The sequence below is a fragment of the Scyliorhinus torazame genome, chromosome 15, assembly GCF_047496885.1.
Source record: "Scyliorhinus torazame isolate Kashiwa2021f chromosome 15, sScyTor2.1, whole genome shotgun sequence".
Lineage (NCBI taxonomy): Eukaryota > Metazoa > Chordata > Chondrichthyes > Carcharhiniformes > Scyliorhinidae > Scyliorhinus > Scyliorhinus torazame.
Window position 1 is genome coordinate 199,997,933 of NC_092721.1, and position 16,951 is coordinate 200,014,883.

The window sequence follows — 16,951 nt, forward strand, 5'->3', positions numbered from 1 at the left end:
CCAAATTCCATAAGGATCCTCATTACCTCTGGCATTCCCTCCACCGGGTCCGCCACATATAGCAGCAAATCGTCCGTATAGAGCGACACCCTATGCTCCTCCCCACCCCAACTCCCTCCAGTTCCTCGACTCCCTCAGTGCCATAGCCAGGGGTTCAATCGCCAGTGCGAAGAGCAGGGGGGACAGGGGACACCCCTGCCTCGTCCCTCGGTGCAACCAAAAGTACTCGGACCTCCTCCTGTTCGTGGCCACACTTGCCATCGGGGCCTCATACAACAGCCTAACCCACCTGATAAACCCCTCCCCAAACCCAAACCTCTTCAGCACCTCCCACAGGTACCCCCACTCTACCCTATCGAAGGCTTTCTCAGCGGCCATCACCAAAATATTGAATATTAACACCTTTTTGTCATCTACACAATGCCTCTTAGAGACATCATCTGAAATACATGTTTAGCCATGTCCTCTGAGGATACCAGTTCTATCTCATGGTCATCTCTCTCAAACCCTCCTACTGCTTATTGTGCTGCTTATCCAACATACAGCACTACAAAAGGCAGCAACTTTCTCCAATTTACACCGGAAGACGCAAGCATTATCTTCGTTTCCAGCCACAAACTCTAGGCACCAACTCCATTCCACTTCATTATTCACTATCCAAGGCCAAACCAGACCTTTACCAACTTTGGATTCTGACTCGCCCAGATGAGCTTCTGGACACAACCTATTTGTGTCGTCTGCAAATTTGGCTAAAGAACATTCTCTCCCTGTATTCAAATCATTTATATAGATTGTAAATAGCTGGGGCCCAAGGACCAAACCTTGCGGTACCCCACTAGTTACATCTTGCTATCTAGAAAAAAGATCCATTTATCGTGATTCTGACTTCTGTCCGTCAGCCAGCCTTCTATCTAAAATAATACATTACATCTAATCCCATGTGATCTAACCTTGTGAAATAACCTTCTGTGCGGCACCTTATCAAATGCCTTCCAGAAGTCCTGATATACTCTATCTGCAGGATTCTCATTATCCACTTTTCTTGTTAGATCTTCGAAGAACTCTATCAAATCAGTCAAACATGATTTGCCCTTCATAAAACCATGCTGACTCTGATGGATAGCGTTTTGACTTTCCAAATGTCCTGATATTACCTCCTTTATAATGGATTCTAACAATTTCCCAACAAATGTTAAACTAACTGGTTTGTAATTTCCCACATTCTGCCTCCCTTCCTTTTTAAATAAGGGAGTTACGTTAGCATTTTTCCAATCCACTGGAACCTTTCCCGTGTCCAGAGAATTTTGGAATATAACCAAACGATCCACTATCTCCGCTGCCACTTTCTTCAGCAGTCTAGGATGTAGGCCATCAGACCCGGGGGACTTGTCTGCCCTCAATCCCAATAGTTTGTTGAGTACCGTTTCCCTATTGATGCTGATTGTTCTAAGTTTCTCCATTTCTATTACCTCTGAATTGCCCATTCCTATAGGAATGGTACTAGTGTCTTCCACCGTGAGGCAAAGTATTGATTTCCCATCTTTGCTATTTCTGTGTTCTCCATTAGTAACTCTCCAGTTTCATCTTCCAAGGAACTAATATTCACTTTAGCGACTCACTTCCCTTTCATGTACTATACAAGCTTTTGCTATCCTTCTTGATATTTTGAGCTAGTTTTCTTTTGCAATTTTTCTAAGCTCTTGTTACTTTTTTGTATCCCTTTATTCACGTTTGAAAGTGTCCCAATCTTCCAGCCTGTCACTGGTCTTTGCAATATGACATACCTTAGTTTTGTCTTTATATTGTCTTTGACTCCTTATTTAGCCATGGATGTTTTTTACCCTTCTTACCATCTTTCTTCCTCACTGCGATATTTTAGTTGCAAGGAATTATCTCCTTAAACAACTGCCGCTGCTCATCAGCTGTTCTACCTTTTAGCATTCCTGCCCATTCTACTCGGGCCAAATCTGTCCTCATGTCCATGTAATTCCCTTTCTTTAATTCCAAAACGCAAGTGTAGGAGTTTCTCGCCTCCAAACTGAATTTTGGATTCTACCAATGGTCACTACTCCCTCGAATATCCTTAACTATGAGGTCATTGATGAATCCCTCCTCATTACACAATACCAAATCCAGAAGGCCTGCTTGGTTCCCCAACATACTGTTTCAGGAAACAATCTCTAATACACTCAATGAAGTCTGCCTCCAGGCTACCCTTGTCAATTTGATTCATCCATTCTATGGGCATATTTATAACCCATGATTATTGCCGTACCTTTCTTACAAGCCCCCAGTATTTCCCAGTTTATACTGTGCCCCACTACAGAAATACTGTTTGGTGACCTTTAGATCAAGGACTTTTCCCTTTGCTATTTCATATTTCTTACCCAGACTGATTCCACATCTTGATTGCCAATGCTTATGTCATTTCTCATTACAGCACTGATCCCTTTCCTCACCAGCAGGGCTACCTTTCCTTTCAGTCCATCTTTCTAAATACTGCCTACCCTTGGATATTCAACTCCCAGATCTGGTCTCCCTGTAACCACATTTCAGTGATCACCACCAAATCACACCCTTTCGTTTCTATTTGTGCCGTTAACTCATTAAGTTTGTTCTGAATGCTTCATGCATTTAGATACAAAGCTTTTAAATTTGTTAAATTTCCCTACTCTTCTATGATTTCTTGGTGCATAAAGCATTCACCCGTTCTGTCCCTCACCTTTATTTTCTGGTAACCATCCACCACATCACTGCACTCTTACCTCCTCTTTTAAGTTGGATTTTCTAAATTTCCCTTTCAACTGAACCCCCTCCCATTAGTTTAAAGTCCAATCTACAGCCCTAGTTACGCAATTCACTAGGCCTCTGCTCCCAGCATGATTCAGACAAAGACCTTCCCATTGAACAGTTCCCTCCTTTCCCAGTACTGGTGCCAATGTCCCACAAATTCAAACCCATTTCTTCCACACCAATCTTTGAGCCACATATTTACCTCCTTAATGAATGAAATGAAAATCGCTTATTGTCACAAGTAGGCTTCAATGAAGTTACTGTGAAAAGCCCCTAGTCGCCACATTCCGGCTCCTGTTGGGGAGGCTGGTACGGGAATTGAACCGTGCTGCTGGCCTGCCTTGGTCTGCTTTAAAAGCCAGCTATTTAGCCCAGTGTGCTAAACCAGCCCCTAATCTTATTGACCCTGTGCCAGTTAGCTTGTGGCTCAGGTAGTAATCCAGAGATTATTACCTTTTTGGTTCTGATTTTTAATTTAGCTCCTAGCTATTCATACTCGCTCAACAGAACCTCTGTCCTTATTCTACCTATGTCGTTGGACCTACGTAGAGCACGACAACTGGATCTTTCCCCTCTCACTCCAAGTTCCTCTGTAGGCCAGATGAAATATCCTGAACACAAGCACCAGGTAGGCAACACAACGTTCGGGATTCTCAATCCTGGTCACAGAGAACAGTGTCAATGCCCCTATCTGTAGTATCCCCAATTATGACCAAATTTCTTCCCCCCCTGCCCCCTCCCCAATTGAATGGCTCCCTGTACCATGGTCAGTTCGCCCATCCTCCCTGCAGTCCCCAATCTCATCCACACAGGGAGCATGAATCTCAAACCTGTTGGACAGGGTCAAGGACTGAGGCTCCTGCAACTCTATCTCCTGGATCCCTCTACCTGCCGCATGGCAGTTATACCCTCCTGTCCCGGACCACTGGCAAATTTAAGTTAGTCTAAGGGGCGTGACTGCCTCCTGGAACACTGTCCAGATATCTGTCCCCCTCCCTACTGTGTTGCAGTGTCCGAAGCTTAGAATCCAGCTCATCAATGAACCGGAGTTCCTCAAGCAACCAGCACTTACTACAGATGTGGTGACTAGGAATCACAATGAGATCCACCAGCTCCCACATCATGCAGGAACCCATCACTTGACTAATTTATTTAATTAGTTTTTAATTTGGTTTTAAAATCTTTATTTTTTTTAATAACCCCCTTTTCTTTCCTTATTAGCTCAGTCTGAAAACTCTCCACCAATCACTCACCACCCTGACTGGATCTACATTGCTGTTCCTTCACTGTCACTGGGGCAAAATCCTGGAACACCCTCCCTAACAGCATCACTGTCTGCAGCAGCTCATTAGAACTTTCTCAAGGGGCAACTGGGGATGGCTGACCTTGCCATTGATGCCCACATCTCATGGACAAAAAGAGCATCACACCCAATGGACCTCAGAGGGTAAACTAGGGGAGTGTATACCGCCCCCCCCCCAAGAAAAACAGCATTGTACCCAATCCCCAACCTAACAGATGTGTTAGGTTAAAATTGTCCTCTGTCACCAGGTTATTCCAGTGACGGCGGCAACAAGAAACCACAGACAAGCTCGATTCTGGATTGAACCAATAAAAGTCCGTGTGCAGAGAACGATAGTGGGAGACCTTCAATGCCCCGTCCCCACAGCTTCACCTCCCTGGCCCAGGGTGTTGGATTAAAATGTAACATCCCAGCTGGGATTCACCAATGTGCCACAGTCTAACTTGGGACTCCAATCTATAAATTTTCTGATCTAAAAATAATGCAGTCTCAATTATTTACTGACTGTACCACTGGACAAGCCCTTCAAAAATGGTCTTTATAAAAAAAAAACCTGAAATTTCCCTCCCATACAGGAATGTGTTATGTACTAATATCTCAAGTTATCAGAACAATTATAAATATACTTAAAGCAAAATAAACTTTAAATCAGTATGATAGAAAGGCTGACATATCCCTCCTAGTCGAGTTTGGGTTGGAAAGGGTTTAATAGGTTGATCTATATTTACCTGAGCAAGGAGAAGACACTGTACGAGTTCCTCACAGAGCTCTGTTCCACCTGGAGAAGGCTGTTCCTCTTCTTTTCAATGAGGTCCTAAGTGAAAAGAGCAGATCTTTTCACCGGTCAGAGTTCAAATTAATTTGAAAGCAAAGGGATTTGGGGTTTTTTTTTGCCTTTAACGTGGGGCAGGATTACTCTGTTACAAATCGGTGGAAAACTGCAACAGCGCCCCCACATGGTTTAGAACACAGACTACACCAAGACACCCCTGAAACCTAACTGTGTAGCTACAACCTTTTGTCTGCATTCCCTTCTCGGGCATTTAATTTGAGGTGGATTCAAACAAAGGAGAAACACTGAGAAACAATGCCTAGAACCTTGCAGCAAATCTATAGCTAAAGCTAGTAAATATTCTGTGATAAAAGCCATTTAACATTTTTACTCAAGTCTTTGATTGGTATCAAAGTGCTACTACACAAGCCAGAATAACTAGTCATATGAGCTAGTCACTCCTAGTACCGAGAACTTTAGCTTGCTTGAACAAAGGGATAAAACAGAAACGAGATAGTTTCTTCTTTTCCGCCTGCTGAGAATTAAACAGCAACAGATTAGAGTGTACTTGCTGAGCTAGGGGAAGAATCAGTGGCCTCAACTCCTGGTTCCACACCCAGACCCTTGTCTAATTACAACAAAACCTCTCCATCCAGGTTATTCTCTGTTCCAACGCACAGGATATATAACGGATATATGCACTAACAGATTCAAAAACAGTTTCTCTCCCGCTGTTACCAGACTCCTAAATGACCCTCTTATGGACTGAACTGTTCTCTTGTTCATCTTCTCTACTGAGTAGCACCACACTCCGTATGCTTCACCTGATGCCTGTGTCTATGTATTTACATTGCATATTTATCTTATGTCCTATGTTTTTTTCATGTACGGTACAATCAGACTGGACTGTACGCAGAACAATACTTTCACTCTACCTCGGTACACGTAACAATAAATCAAATCCAATCCAGCTATCAGGCAAACACTTCATCAGGTGTGAGCACATCACCCTGCTAAAAGCAGTTTAGTGTTCCAGATTAACGTGGCAATAGCTGCCTTGGTGTAAGCTTTAAGTTTGCAAATTTGTACTTGCTGCTTCAGAACAAGTAGTTACAAATTTAGATAATTGTACCAAGCATGGCAATGGAAACAAATTAGAACAGCACAGCACCATGGATTAGAAAATTGATTGATTGATAGTCACATGTACCGAAGTACAGTGAAAATGATTTTTCTGCGGTCAAAGGTACGTACACAGTAGACAAAAAAATAATCAACAGAGTACATCGACAAATAGTGATTGGTTACAGAATACATCGACAAATAGGGATTGGTTGCAGTGCAGTTTTCAGCCACAAGTCAGTGAAAAGATAGGGATAATTGTTAGGACTCAATAATTGTCCTAAACAAGCCCATTATTTTTTGGATACATCAACTCCACCTCAGTATTCTTCAATCATTTCTGTTGAGAAATGCAAAGTGCCTCGCACACATTTATAATTCCCGTTTGAACAGTTTTCTGTGCTCACTTATTTCACAAGTTTATTGCCCTACAAAAAAAGGCCTCTTCAATTTCGGGACAATAGAGATGGGATATTTAGCAAATGCAAAAACTGAGCAACATGAACATAGGTTAAAATGGTTTTACCTTGTGATCAAAGGGTGTTCCATAGTAGCCATCATTCAAGCCGAATATTACTTCATTGGGATTGCGTGCACGGATCTAAGAAAAACACAAGATTGCTCCCCAATTTAAAAGAAATTATATTAACACAGGAAGAGTTTACAACGTAATGGTACAACAATATCTGCAATTGAAATTTTCTTGAGGGCGGCATAGTGGCACAGTGGTTAGCACTGCTGCCTCAGTGCTGAGGACCTGGGTACGATCCCAGTCCCGGGTCACTGTCGGTGTAGAGTTTGCAAATTCCCCCCGTGTCTGCATGGGTCTCACCCCTACAACCCAAGGTAGGTGGATTGGCCATGCAAATTGCCCCTTAATTTAAAAAAAAATCCTTGTTTTCTTTTCACCTAAATGCCAGAATATTGCTACCATTTCCACATTGCAGCAACGCCTATACTTCGAGTGCTTTAGCAGTTCCAAAATGTTTGGGATGTCCTGAGGTAGTTAAAGGTGCTGTATAAATCAATATGTTTGTTCTTCTTCACATCTAGTCTTTTTGCAACGGTTTGAATGAACCAGTAAATGGAGTCATGCAGCTTTGAATCATCAGGATCAACTACATTTGTCACGAATAAATGTTCCACACTAACGTACCAGAATTCTGAACAGGTAACTACTTGTACTGGTGGAAATGCATTTAATCGGAGAGATAAACTACTATAGAAATGCATCCCAATACTCATCAAATCTAGAAAATATCCAACTTGACAGCATCATGGCCTGCAGCTCCTACCTAGCCAAACAGCGCAGAGACCACAGGCCCCACAAAATATTTTCGCCATCGTACTCTCGGCCCATTAGTGATTTCTAACCACCCTTAAACATAAATATGGGCACACCTCTCATAACCTCTTGTATGCCACATTCAAATCAGTGAACTATTGTTGCTATTGCAAATGCAGTGGCCACTTTGCACATAGCAAGCTCCCACAAACATGGGGAATGGCCAGATTACCTTTTCACATTATGATGGTTGTTGAAATATAAATATTGGCACCAGAACTTCCCTGCCCTTATTTGAACAGCGCGGTGGTGTTTTATATGTCCATTTGTGTGTGTGTGAAGTTGGTATAACAAAGATACAGGACCTCCCAACAGTTCAGAACTTCCTCAATGCTAGTGTTAGGATTTGAGCTCCTGACCTTCTGATTCAAAAAAAGTACACTGCCATTGAGCCAAGGCTAATCCGAATAAGATGCCATGACACTATTCAAAGAGTACACAGTCCCAATCAACATTCCCTTTTCCGTCTCAAAACAGAAACATGACATTTACTTGCTGTTTGTGGAACCTCACTGGTTTATATGACCATACAACAGTAACTGCACTTCGAGCAAATTATTTTTGAATTGCTTTGGGATACTCTAAGAGATGCAATAAGGTGGTACATATATGCAAGCAATTTCTTTCCAATTATTTTTTTCTTTGTTCGTTTATGGGATGTGGGCACTATATGCAAGGCCGACATTTGTTGTTGATCCATGATTGCCTTTGAATGGAGGGCCGTTAAGAGTCAATCAGATTGCTGTAGGGCTGGAGTCACATGTAGGGGCTGGTTTAGCACAGTGGGCTAAATAGCTGGCTTGTAATGCAGAACAAGGCCAGCAGCGCAGGTTCAATTCCCGTACCGGCCTCCCTGAACATGTGCTGGAATGCGACGACTAGGGGCTTTTCACAGGAACCTCATTGAAGCCTACATGTGACAATAAGCGATTGTTATTATTGAATTGATTTATTATTGTCACATGCATTAGTATACAGTGAAAAGTATAGTTTCTTGCCTGCTGTACAAACAATGCATACCGTACATAGTAAAGGAAGGAGATACTGCAGAATATAATGTTACAGTTATAGCAAGGTGCAGAGAAAAGATCAACTTAATACGAGGTAGGTCCATTCAAAAGTCTGATGGCAGTGGGGAAGAAGCTGTTCTTGAGTCGGTTGATACGTGATCTCAAACTTTGGTATCTTTTTCCTGACGGAAGGTGGTGGAGTCCTTAATTATGCTGGCTGCCTTTCTGAGGCAGCGGGAATTATAGATAGAGTCAATGGATGGGAGGATTATTATGTAGTCGGACCAACCCAGGATGGCAGATTTCCTTCCCTAAAGGACATTAGTGACCAGAGATGGGTTTTTATAGTCAACGATAGTTGTCATGGTCACTATTACTAGGACTAGGTCTTTTATTCCAAATTAATTGAAACCAAGTTCCCAAGATTTTAACTGGCTGTCCCCAAAACATTAGTCCAGGTCTCTGGATTACTAGTCCAGTGACGTTTCAATTACACCACCATGTCCCCAAATACCTTAATGTTTAAAAAAGGCACAGGTTTGTTCTCTATTTATGTATCATCCTGGCACAACTATGGCCACAGGACACTGTCAATTTGCAGCCATTCATCATCACCTGGCTCATGCACCAACCCCAGTAAAATTCTAAAATCTCAGACTTCAAATATTTATAATTAGCCAGTGCAATGGGCTTTGAAGTACACCATACAGATACTATATGGCACAAGGGCTGACATAAGAGCCAATAAGCTCATTTGAAGGTCACAACTGGGCCCAAACATAGTTACTGTATCAGTGAGGAAATGCAATCCAACACAATGCATATCCAATTAGTGGACGAACTAGGTGGAAATGACTTGAGAAAAGCCACCATGGTCCACTTGACCTGTTCATTTGGAGGATGCATGGCGGTGAACAGAAAGATTTAAAAACACAGAATAGCAACATTCCAAAAGAAAAACCGACATAGTTTCTACCTAAGAAAATATGAATGTCAAGTCCAAACTTGAAAACATTTAAGGGTTGCCCTTTTTAGATTTGTCACCTTGTGACATGAGTCAGAGAGAAATGTACGGACTCAAATTTTCCTAGCTGAATGGGGTACATAGCCAGCATGAGACATACACCCACCACATAACCATGTCCGACCCAGGAAAATCATCTGGCCTCGTTAACATTGTGTTAGCAGAGATTTGATTTGCACGGGCAGGAATCGCACTTGTTGCAGCCTTCAAACTGTTGGTGAAAGAGTTTTCTTTCGATACAATTGCTCCAGCTTTCTGGATTTAAAAAGTTTGACTCCCCACTCCCAGCATTCCACTGTTCAAATCACAGGAGATATGTTGGGTAGCATATTTTCTCTCAATATGTATTTTACAGTACAGCCTATGACAAATCAAGGGATGTAAATATGAGTAGAGATGTGGCAGAAAGCTTTGTTGACATGTTTCCTGCCCCACCACTAATAAATAAACAAAGCGGCAGAGGGAAGGTGGCTATCGTTTGATGAGGAGGGACAGAGATTCCCAAGATGTTAGCACAACCTCAAGATTGCAGATTTGATTACGAGATATCAGCCAGGAGTAAGGGCAAATTCTAGTGGGGTCAGCATCCCTAGGAGAGGCCGAGGGCTAATATTCCCACACCAGACTGCTATGTAGTGATCCCTATTGACAAGGAGCCCTGTATAGGGGCAGCACGGTAGCATGGTGGTTAGCACAATTGCTTCACAGCTCCAGGGTCCCAGGTTCGATTCCGACTTGGGTCACTGTCTGTGCGGAGTCTGCACATCCTCCCCGTGTGTGCGTGGGTTTCCTCCGGGTGCTCCGGTTTCCTCCCACAGTCCAATGATGTGCAGGTTAGGTGGATTGGCCATGATAAATTGCCCTTAGTGTCCAAAATTGCCCTTAGTGTTGGATGGGGTTACTGGGTTATGGGGATAGGGTGGAGGTGTTGACCTTGGGTAGGGTGCTCTTTCCAAGAGCCAGTGCAGACTCGATGGGCCGAATGGCCTCCTTCTGCACTGTAAATTCTATGATAATATACAGTGGCTGAAAAGCTTGATCATATCTGATTATTAATACTGCTCCAGCACTTCTTCTACCCATCCAGCATTCGAAGGTTGGAAGCTGTCACGATTATAACTCTATTAGAAGACAGCTGCGAAATCCTGCATTAAACCAAAACTATGCATACTTTAAGCTATCTTTACTAACTCCTAAACCACCGTGAAAGTAGTACAATCAAGAACTATCCAATGTGGTAAGTGTGAGTGATCTGGGGCAGGGATGGAAAAATATTTCATTCACCCAAGAGCTACTTAGCTGAACTAGCATGCTCTCCAGTCAACTGAAATGAAAATAAAACTTGCTTGTCACAAGTAGGCTTCAAATGAAGTTACTGTGAAAAGACCCAGATCCTCAGAAACCTAAGAGTTTATGCTTTGAAACTACAACATCCAATCAGTTCCAATATTCCTCATTTCAAGACTAACTTCATCTCGGGTGTTGGCAATTTCAATGGGCCAAATAACTATACTGTCGAGAAATAAATAAAAATAAACTGATTTTTCCTGATGGCTGCTCTGGCCAACACCTGGAGAATATATTTATACTCTTTCATAGATTGGAGGGATTCTAAGATACAAATTGGATATCTTTTTAATTTATTCATTTATGGGATGATGGCATTTCTGGCTGGACTAGCATTTATTGCCCATGTCTAATTGACTTAGGAAAATGGTGGTGAGCCACCTTCTTGAACGCTGCAGTCCATGTGGTGTATGATCACCCACAGTGCTGTTTGAGAGAATGTTTCAGAATTTTAACCCAACAGGGGCTGGTTTAGCTCAGTGGGCTTGACAGCTGGTTTGTGATGCAGAACAAGGCCAGCAGCACGGGTTCAATTCCCATACCAGCTTACCAACTGACACAGGCGCCAGACTGTGGCGACTAGGGGCTTTTCACAGTACCTTCATACTTGTGACAATAAACAGTTATTATTATTACAGTGAAGAAATGACAATATAGTTTCAAGTCAGGTTGGAGGGAAACCTGTAGGTGGCATTCCCATGCATCGACTGTCCTGGTCCTTCTAGGTGGTGGAGGTTACAGATTTGGGAGGTGCTGCCTACGGTTACTTAGTGAGTTTCTGCAATACACCTAGGGATGGTACACATGGGTGACAAGGTAGCACAGCGGTTAGCACAGTTGCTTCACAGCTCCAGGATCCCAGGTTCGATTCCCGGCTTGGTTCACTGTCTGTGGGGAGTCTGCATGTTCTACCCGTGCCTGCCTGGGTTTCCTCCGGGTGCTCCAGTTTCCTCCCACACTCCAATGATGTGCAGGTTAGATGGATTGGCTATGTTAAATTGCCCTTAGTGTCCAAAAAAATTAGACGATGTTACTGGGTTACGGGGATAGGATGGAGGTGTGGGCTTAGGTGTGGTGGACCAAATAGCCTTCTCTGCACTGTAAATTCTATGATAACACTTCTGCCATGTGTTCAGTCAAGTAGGGAGTGAAATGCTGAAGATGGTGGATGGGGTATCATCCAAGCAGGTTGCTTTGTCCTCAATGGTGTCAGGACGCAAGTTAGTGTCTGCAGAATTGACCTGCTCTTGTAATCAAAGTATTTATATGGCTGTCCAGTTCCGTTTCTCGGGTGATTTAGCAATGGTCATACCATTGGATATCATTGAGGAGATGGTTGGATTCGCTCTTGTTGGAGAATGTCATTGTCTGGCATGAATGTCACTTGCCATTATTAGCCAAAGCCTGGATATTGTCCAAGTCTTGCTGCATAAGGACAGACAGTATCTGAGGAGTTACGAATTATACTGAACATTGTGCAATCATCGCACAGCAAACATCCCCACCTCTGACCTTATGATTGAGGGAGGGTCAATGATGAAGTTGCTGAAGAGACATAAAGGGCAAAAGAATGACTAGGGAGAGGGTCGGGCCTCTTACAGATAAACAAGGTCATCTATGTGTAGATCCACAAGGGATGGGAGAGGTCCTAAATGAATATTTCTCGTCAGTATTTACTCTTGAGAAAGGCACGAATGTTAGGGAAATAAAAAGTGATGTCTTGAGGAGTGTACATATTACAGAGAAGGCAGTGCTGGAGGTATTAAAGCGGATCAAGCTAGATAAATCCCCGAGACCTGATGAAATGTATCCCAGGACATGGTGGGAGGCTAGAGAGGAAATTGCCAGCCCCCTAGTGGAGATATTTGAATCATCGACAGTCACAGGAGAGGTGCCTAAAGATTGGAGGGTAGCAAATGTTGTGCCCTTGTTTAAGAAGGGCTGTAGGGATAATAATAAGAAGCCTGGTAACTACAGACCGGCGAGCCTTATGTCTGTAGTGGGTAAGTTGTTAGAAGGCATTCTGAGGGACAGGATCTACAGGCATTTAGACAGGCAAGGGCTAATTTAGGGAAAGTCAGCATTGCTTTATAAGGGGAAATTCATGTCTCACGAATTTGATTGAGTTTTTTGAAGGGGTAACCAAGAAGGTGGATGAGGGCAGTGCAGTCGACATTGTCTACCTGGATATTAGCAAGGGCTTTGACGCTGGTGACAGCGCCGCTGACGTTCTCCCCGAAAAGGTATACCACAAACCCAGTGGTGGTGGCAACCTTGAGGATCTGGGAGCAGTGGAGGCGACATAGGGGAGTGGCGGGTGCCTCGGTGTGGTCCCCGATAAGGAATAACCACAGGTGTGTCCCAGGGAGGATGGATAGGTGGTTCCAGTGTTGGCAACGAGCAGGAATTAGGAAGCTGAGGGACCTGTTTATAGACGGGACGTTTGCAAGTCTGGGAGCACTAGAAGAAAAATATAAGTTGCCCCCGGGGAACGCCTTCCGGTATATGCAAGTGAGGGCACTTGCGAGGCAACAGGTGAGGGAATTTCCGCAGCTCCCGACGCAGGGGATCCAAGATAGTGATTTCTGGGGTATGGGTCGGAGAGGGCAAAGTGTCCGAAATATACCGGGAGATGAGGGACGAGGGGGAGGCGATGATAGAGGAGCTGAAGGGAAAATGGGAAGAAGAGCTGGGGGAAGAGATTGAGGGGGGGCTATGGGCTGATGCCCTAAGTAGGGTAAATTCTTCGTCCTCGTGTGCCAGGCTTACCCTGATTCAATTTAAGGTTCTACATAGAGCACATATGACGGGAGCAAGACTGAGCAGGTTTTTCGGGGTGGAGGACAGGTGTGGGAGGTGCTCGGGAAGCTCGGCGAATCACACACACATGCTCTGGTCGTGTCCGGCACTGCATGAGTTCTGGGGGGGGCGTGGCAAGGGTAATTTCAAAGGTGGTGAAGGTCCGGGTCAAGCCAGGCTGGGGGTTAGCTATATTTGGGGTTGCGGAAGAGCCAGGAGTGCAGAAAGCAAAAGAGGCCGATATTTTGGCCTTTGTGTCCCTAGTAGCCCGGCGTAGGATTCTACTCATGTGGAAGGAAGCGAAACCCCCAGGCGTGGAGGCCTGGATAAACGACATGGCAGGGTTCATAAGATTGGAACGAATAAAATTTGCGTTGAGAGGATCGGCTCAGGGGTTCTCCAGGCGGTGGCAACCATTCCTTGACTATCTCGCGGAACGATAATGAAAAGATAGAAATGACAGCAGCAGCAACCCAGGGGGGAGGGGGGGGAGACACTATTTTGTGATTTTGTTATTTGTTATTTCTTTCTTTTTTTTTTTAAGTTGTTGTTGTTAGTTCACTATATTATTTAAATAATGTTATTTACCAGTTAATGTATAATCCCTTGTTGAGTTGTAAAGACGGAAAAAATGTTGTTTGAAAATTTTTAATAAAATATATTTGTTACTGCATGGTAGGTTGTTGCAAAAGGTTAAATCTCACAGAATCCAGGGCGAGGTAGCTAATTGGATACAAATTTGGCTTGGCGACCAAAGAAGCAACCAAAGCAAAAGGTGGTTGTTGAGTGTTGTTTTTCAAACTGGAGGCCTGTGGCCAGCTGTGTGCCTCAGGGATCTATGCTGGGTCCACTGTAATTTGTTATATATCTTAATGATTTGGATAAGAATGAGGGAGACATGGTTAGTAAGTTTGCAGATGACACCAAGATTGGTAGCATAGTGGATAGTGAAGAAGGTTATACAAGATTGCAACAGGATCTTGACCAATTTGGCCAGTGGCCCGATGATGCATTTTGGTAGATCAAATCAGGGCAGGACCTTCTCAGTTAATGGTAGAGAATTGGGGAGAGTTACAGAACAAAGAGATCTAGGGGCACAGATTCATAGCTCCTTGAAGGTGGAGTCACAGGTGGACAGGGTGGTGAAAAAGGCATTTAGCATGCCAGGTTTTATTGGTCAGAATATTGAACACAGGAGTTGGGACGTCTTGTTGAAGTTGTACAAGACATTGGTAAGACGACACATGGAATACTGCGTTCAGTTCTGGTCACCCGATTACAAGAAGTATATTGTTAAACTTGAAAGAGTGCAGAAGAGATTTACGAGGATGCTACCAGGACTTGATGGTCTGGGTTATAAGGAGAGGCTGGATAGGCTGGGACTTTTTTTCCCTGAAGCGTAGGAGGCTTAGGGGTGATCTTATAGAGGTCTATAAAATAACGAGGAGCAGTGATATGGTAGATAGTCAACATCTTTTCCCAAAGGTAGAGGAGTCTAGAACCAGAGGGCATAGGTTTAAGGTGAGAGGGGAGATACACAAAAGAGACCAGCGGGGAAATTTCTTCACAGAGGCTGGTGAGCATCTGAAACAGGCTGCCAGAGGCAGTGGTAGAGGCAGGTACAATTTTGTCCTTTAAAACGCAGTTAGACAGTTACATGGGCAGGTTGGGTATAGAGGGGTATGGGCCAAATGCAGGTAAGTGGGACTAGCTTAGTGATAGAAACTGGGCAGCATGGCAAGCTGGGCCAAAGGGCCTGTTTCCATGCTGTAAACATCTATGACTCTAAAATGATTTGGCATAGAACAATATCCTGGAACTCTTGCAGCAATGATCTGGGTCTGAGATGACTGACCTCCAACAAACACACCAATTTCCTTTATGCTAGGTAGGATCCAACCAGTGGAGCATTTCCCCTGATTCCTGTGGCCTTCAGATTTGCTAGGGCTCCTTGCTGTTAATACTGCCTTAATGTCAAGAGCAGTCACACTCACTTCACCTCTTTTGTCCATATTTGAACCAAGTCTCTAATGGAATTAGCAACTGAGTGGCCAAGGTGGAACCCTTGGACTGTGTAGTTGCTTTGCAGCTTGTTTGGTGGCTTAGGTGCGTGTTTCCGATGGTATCAGTTTCAGAACAGTTTCTACTGTTATATTTTGAAAAACAGGTAGCAAACATGGCTGCCTTACCCATGTGACACATTTCAAATCCAACTCCTTTTCTAAAAGAGATGGTAAGCATTCTGTGTTGTGGCTTTTCAGTGTTTCAGCCAAGGTCTGCATGTTTAGGATGAGGAACCATCAAAATAGTGAAAAGTTGCTTCGATCCATCTCATCCGTTAATACCCATTGAGTTTTGAAATCCTGGTGAAACAGAGACAAGTCGTTCCTTAGTCCCAAGTTAACTCATTTCCATCAATAAGCTTTTATGAATTTAAAGTATTATTTATCATACACTTGTCCCAGAGGTTTAACTCGCACACTATTCCTCATGCTCAAATTACAGATGAACCCAAAAGAATTACAATCTGGAATTATTTCAATCTCTGCAGCAGGCAGCTACTTTCTTGGACGAATTGTTGAATTAGCTGGTGTAAATGTTTGGTAAAGGCAAAGGATTCTTAGCAAGCTGTGAGTCTTCTTACAGTTGAATTGCCAGGAGGTCAGCATCAGGTGAGCCTGAAGTTGAAATGGGTTGCAGAGAGAGTCCTTCCCCCACTTTCAAGATTTACTGTGTTAGAGATGTCACATTAAACCTCCGGGGGGAGTGTATAATAAATAATACTTTTAAAATCACAAAAGCTTACTGCTGGAAATTAGTTAACCTGGGACTAAGAAAACACACTTACCCCATGCTTTAGAACATTACAATCACACAATAGAATGCATAATCCCAGTCCATGACACTTATCAAGTGAACTACTTTTTGCCATAAAGTTAAATGAAATAATGATGTATGTAGAAAATTTCTTTGTCCATTTTTAGGTTTTCTTTTGTAGTTTCTCAGTCAAAAATCAAAGACTCGGACTGGGACAACGTTTAACTGGAAAAATAGCCAGATCCCAGTTGTTGAATGAATACTAAAGGAGAAAGGAAAGGCACAGAAATTAAATGTCTTGAAATTTTTAGGTATGTGTGGATTTCTCCAGTCCTCCAGTACCTCTCCAGTGGCTAGAGGGGAATTTAAATTACTGCCAGCGCCCCAGCTATTTTGTCCCTTGCCTCATTCAGCAGCCTGGGATATTTCAACTGGCCCTGGTGATTTGTCTATTTTTAAGCCCGTCAGACTACTCAGAGCTTTCTCTTTGTCTATGTTAATCTCTTTAATTTTATATATGGAAACATTTAGAAAACAGAAGGAGACAACCATTCAGCCCTTCGAGCCTGCTCCACTATTCATTATGATCATGGCTGATCATCAAGCTCAATACCCTGAT

General features: G+C 43.3%; 1 protein-coding gene across 1 annotated transcript in view; it reads right to left on the bottom strand.

The window, feature by feature from the left end:
• Window positions 1-16,951, bottom strand: part of uvrag (UV radiation resistance associated gene) — a 403,204-nt gene that overhangs the window by 313,655 nt on the left and 72,598 nt on the right. The window contains exons 5-6 of the mRNA XM_072477416.1: window positions 6,517-6,591; window positions 4,825-4,910 (exon numbers count right to left, since the gene is read on the bottom strand). Of these exons, the coding sequence (XP_072333517.1) occupies window positions 4,825-4,910; window positions 6,517-6,591 (161 nt within the window). The remainder of the gene's footprint in view (window positions 1-4,824; window positions 4,911-6,516; window positions 6,592-16,951) is intronic.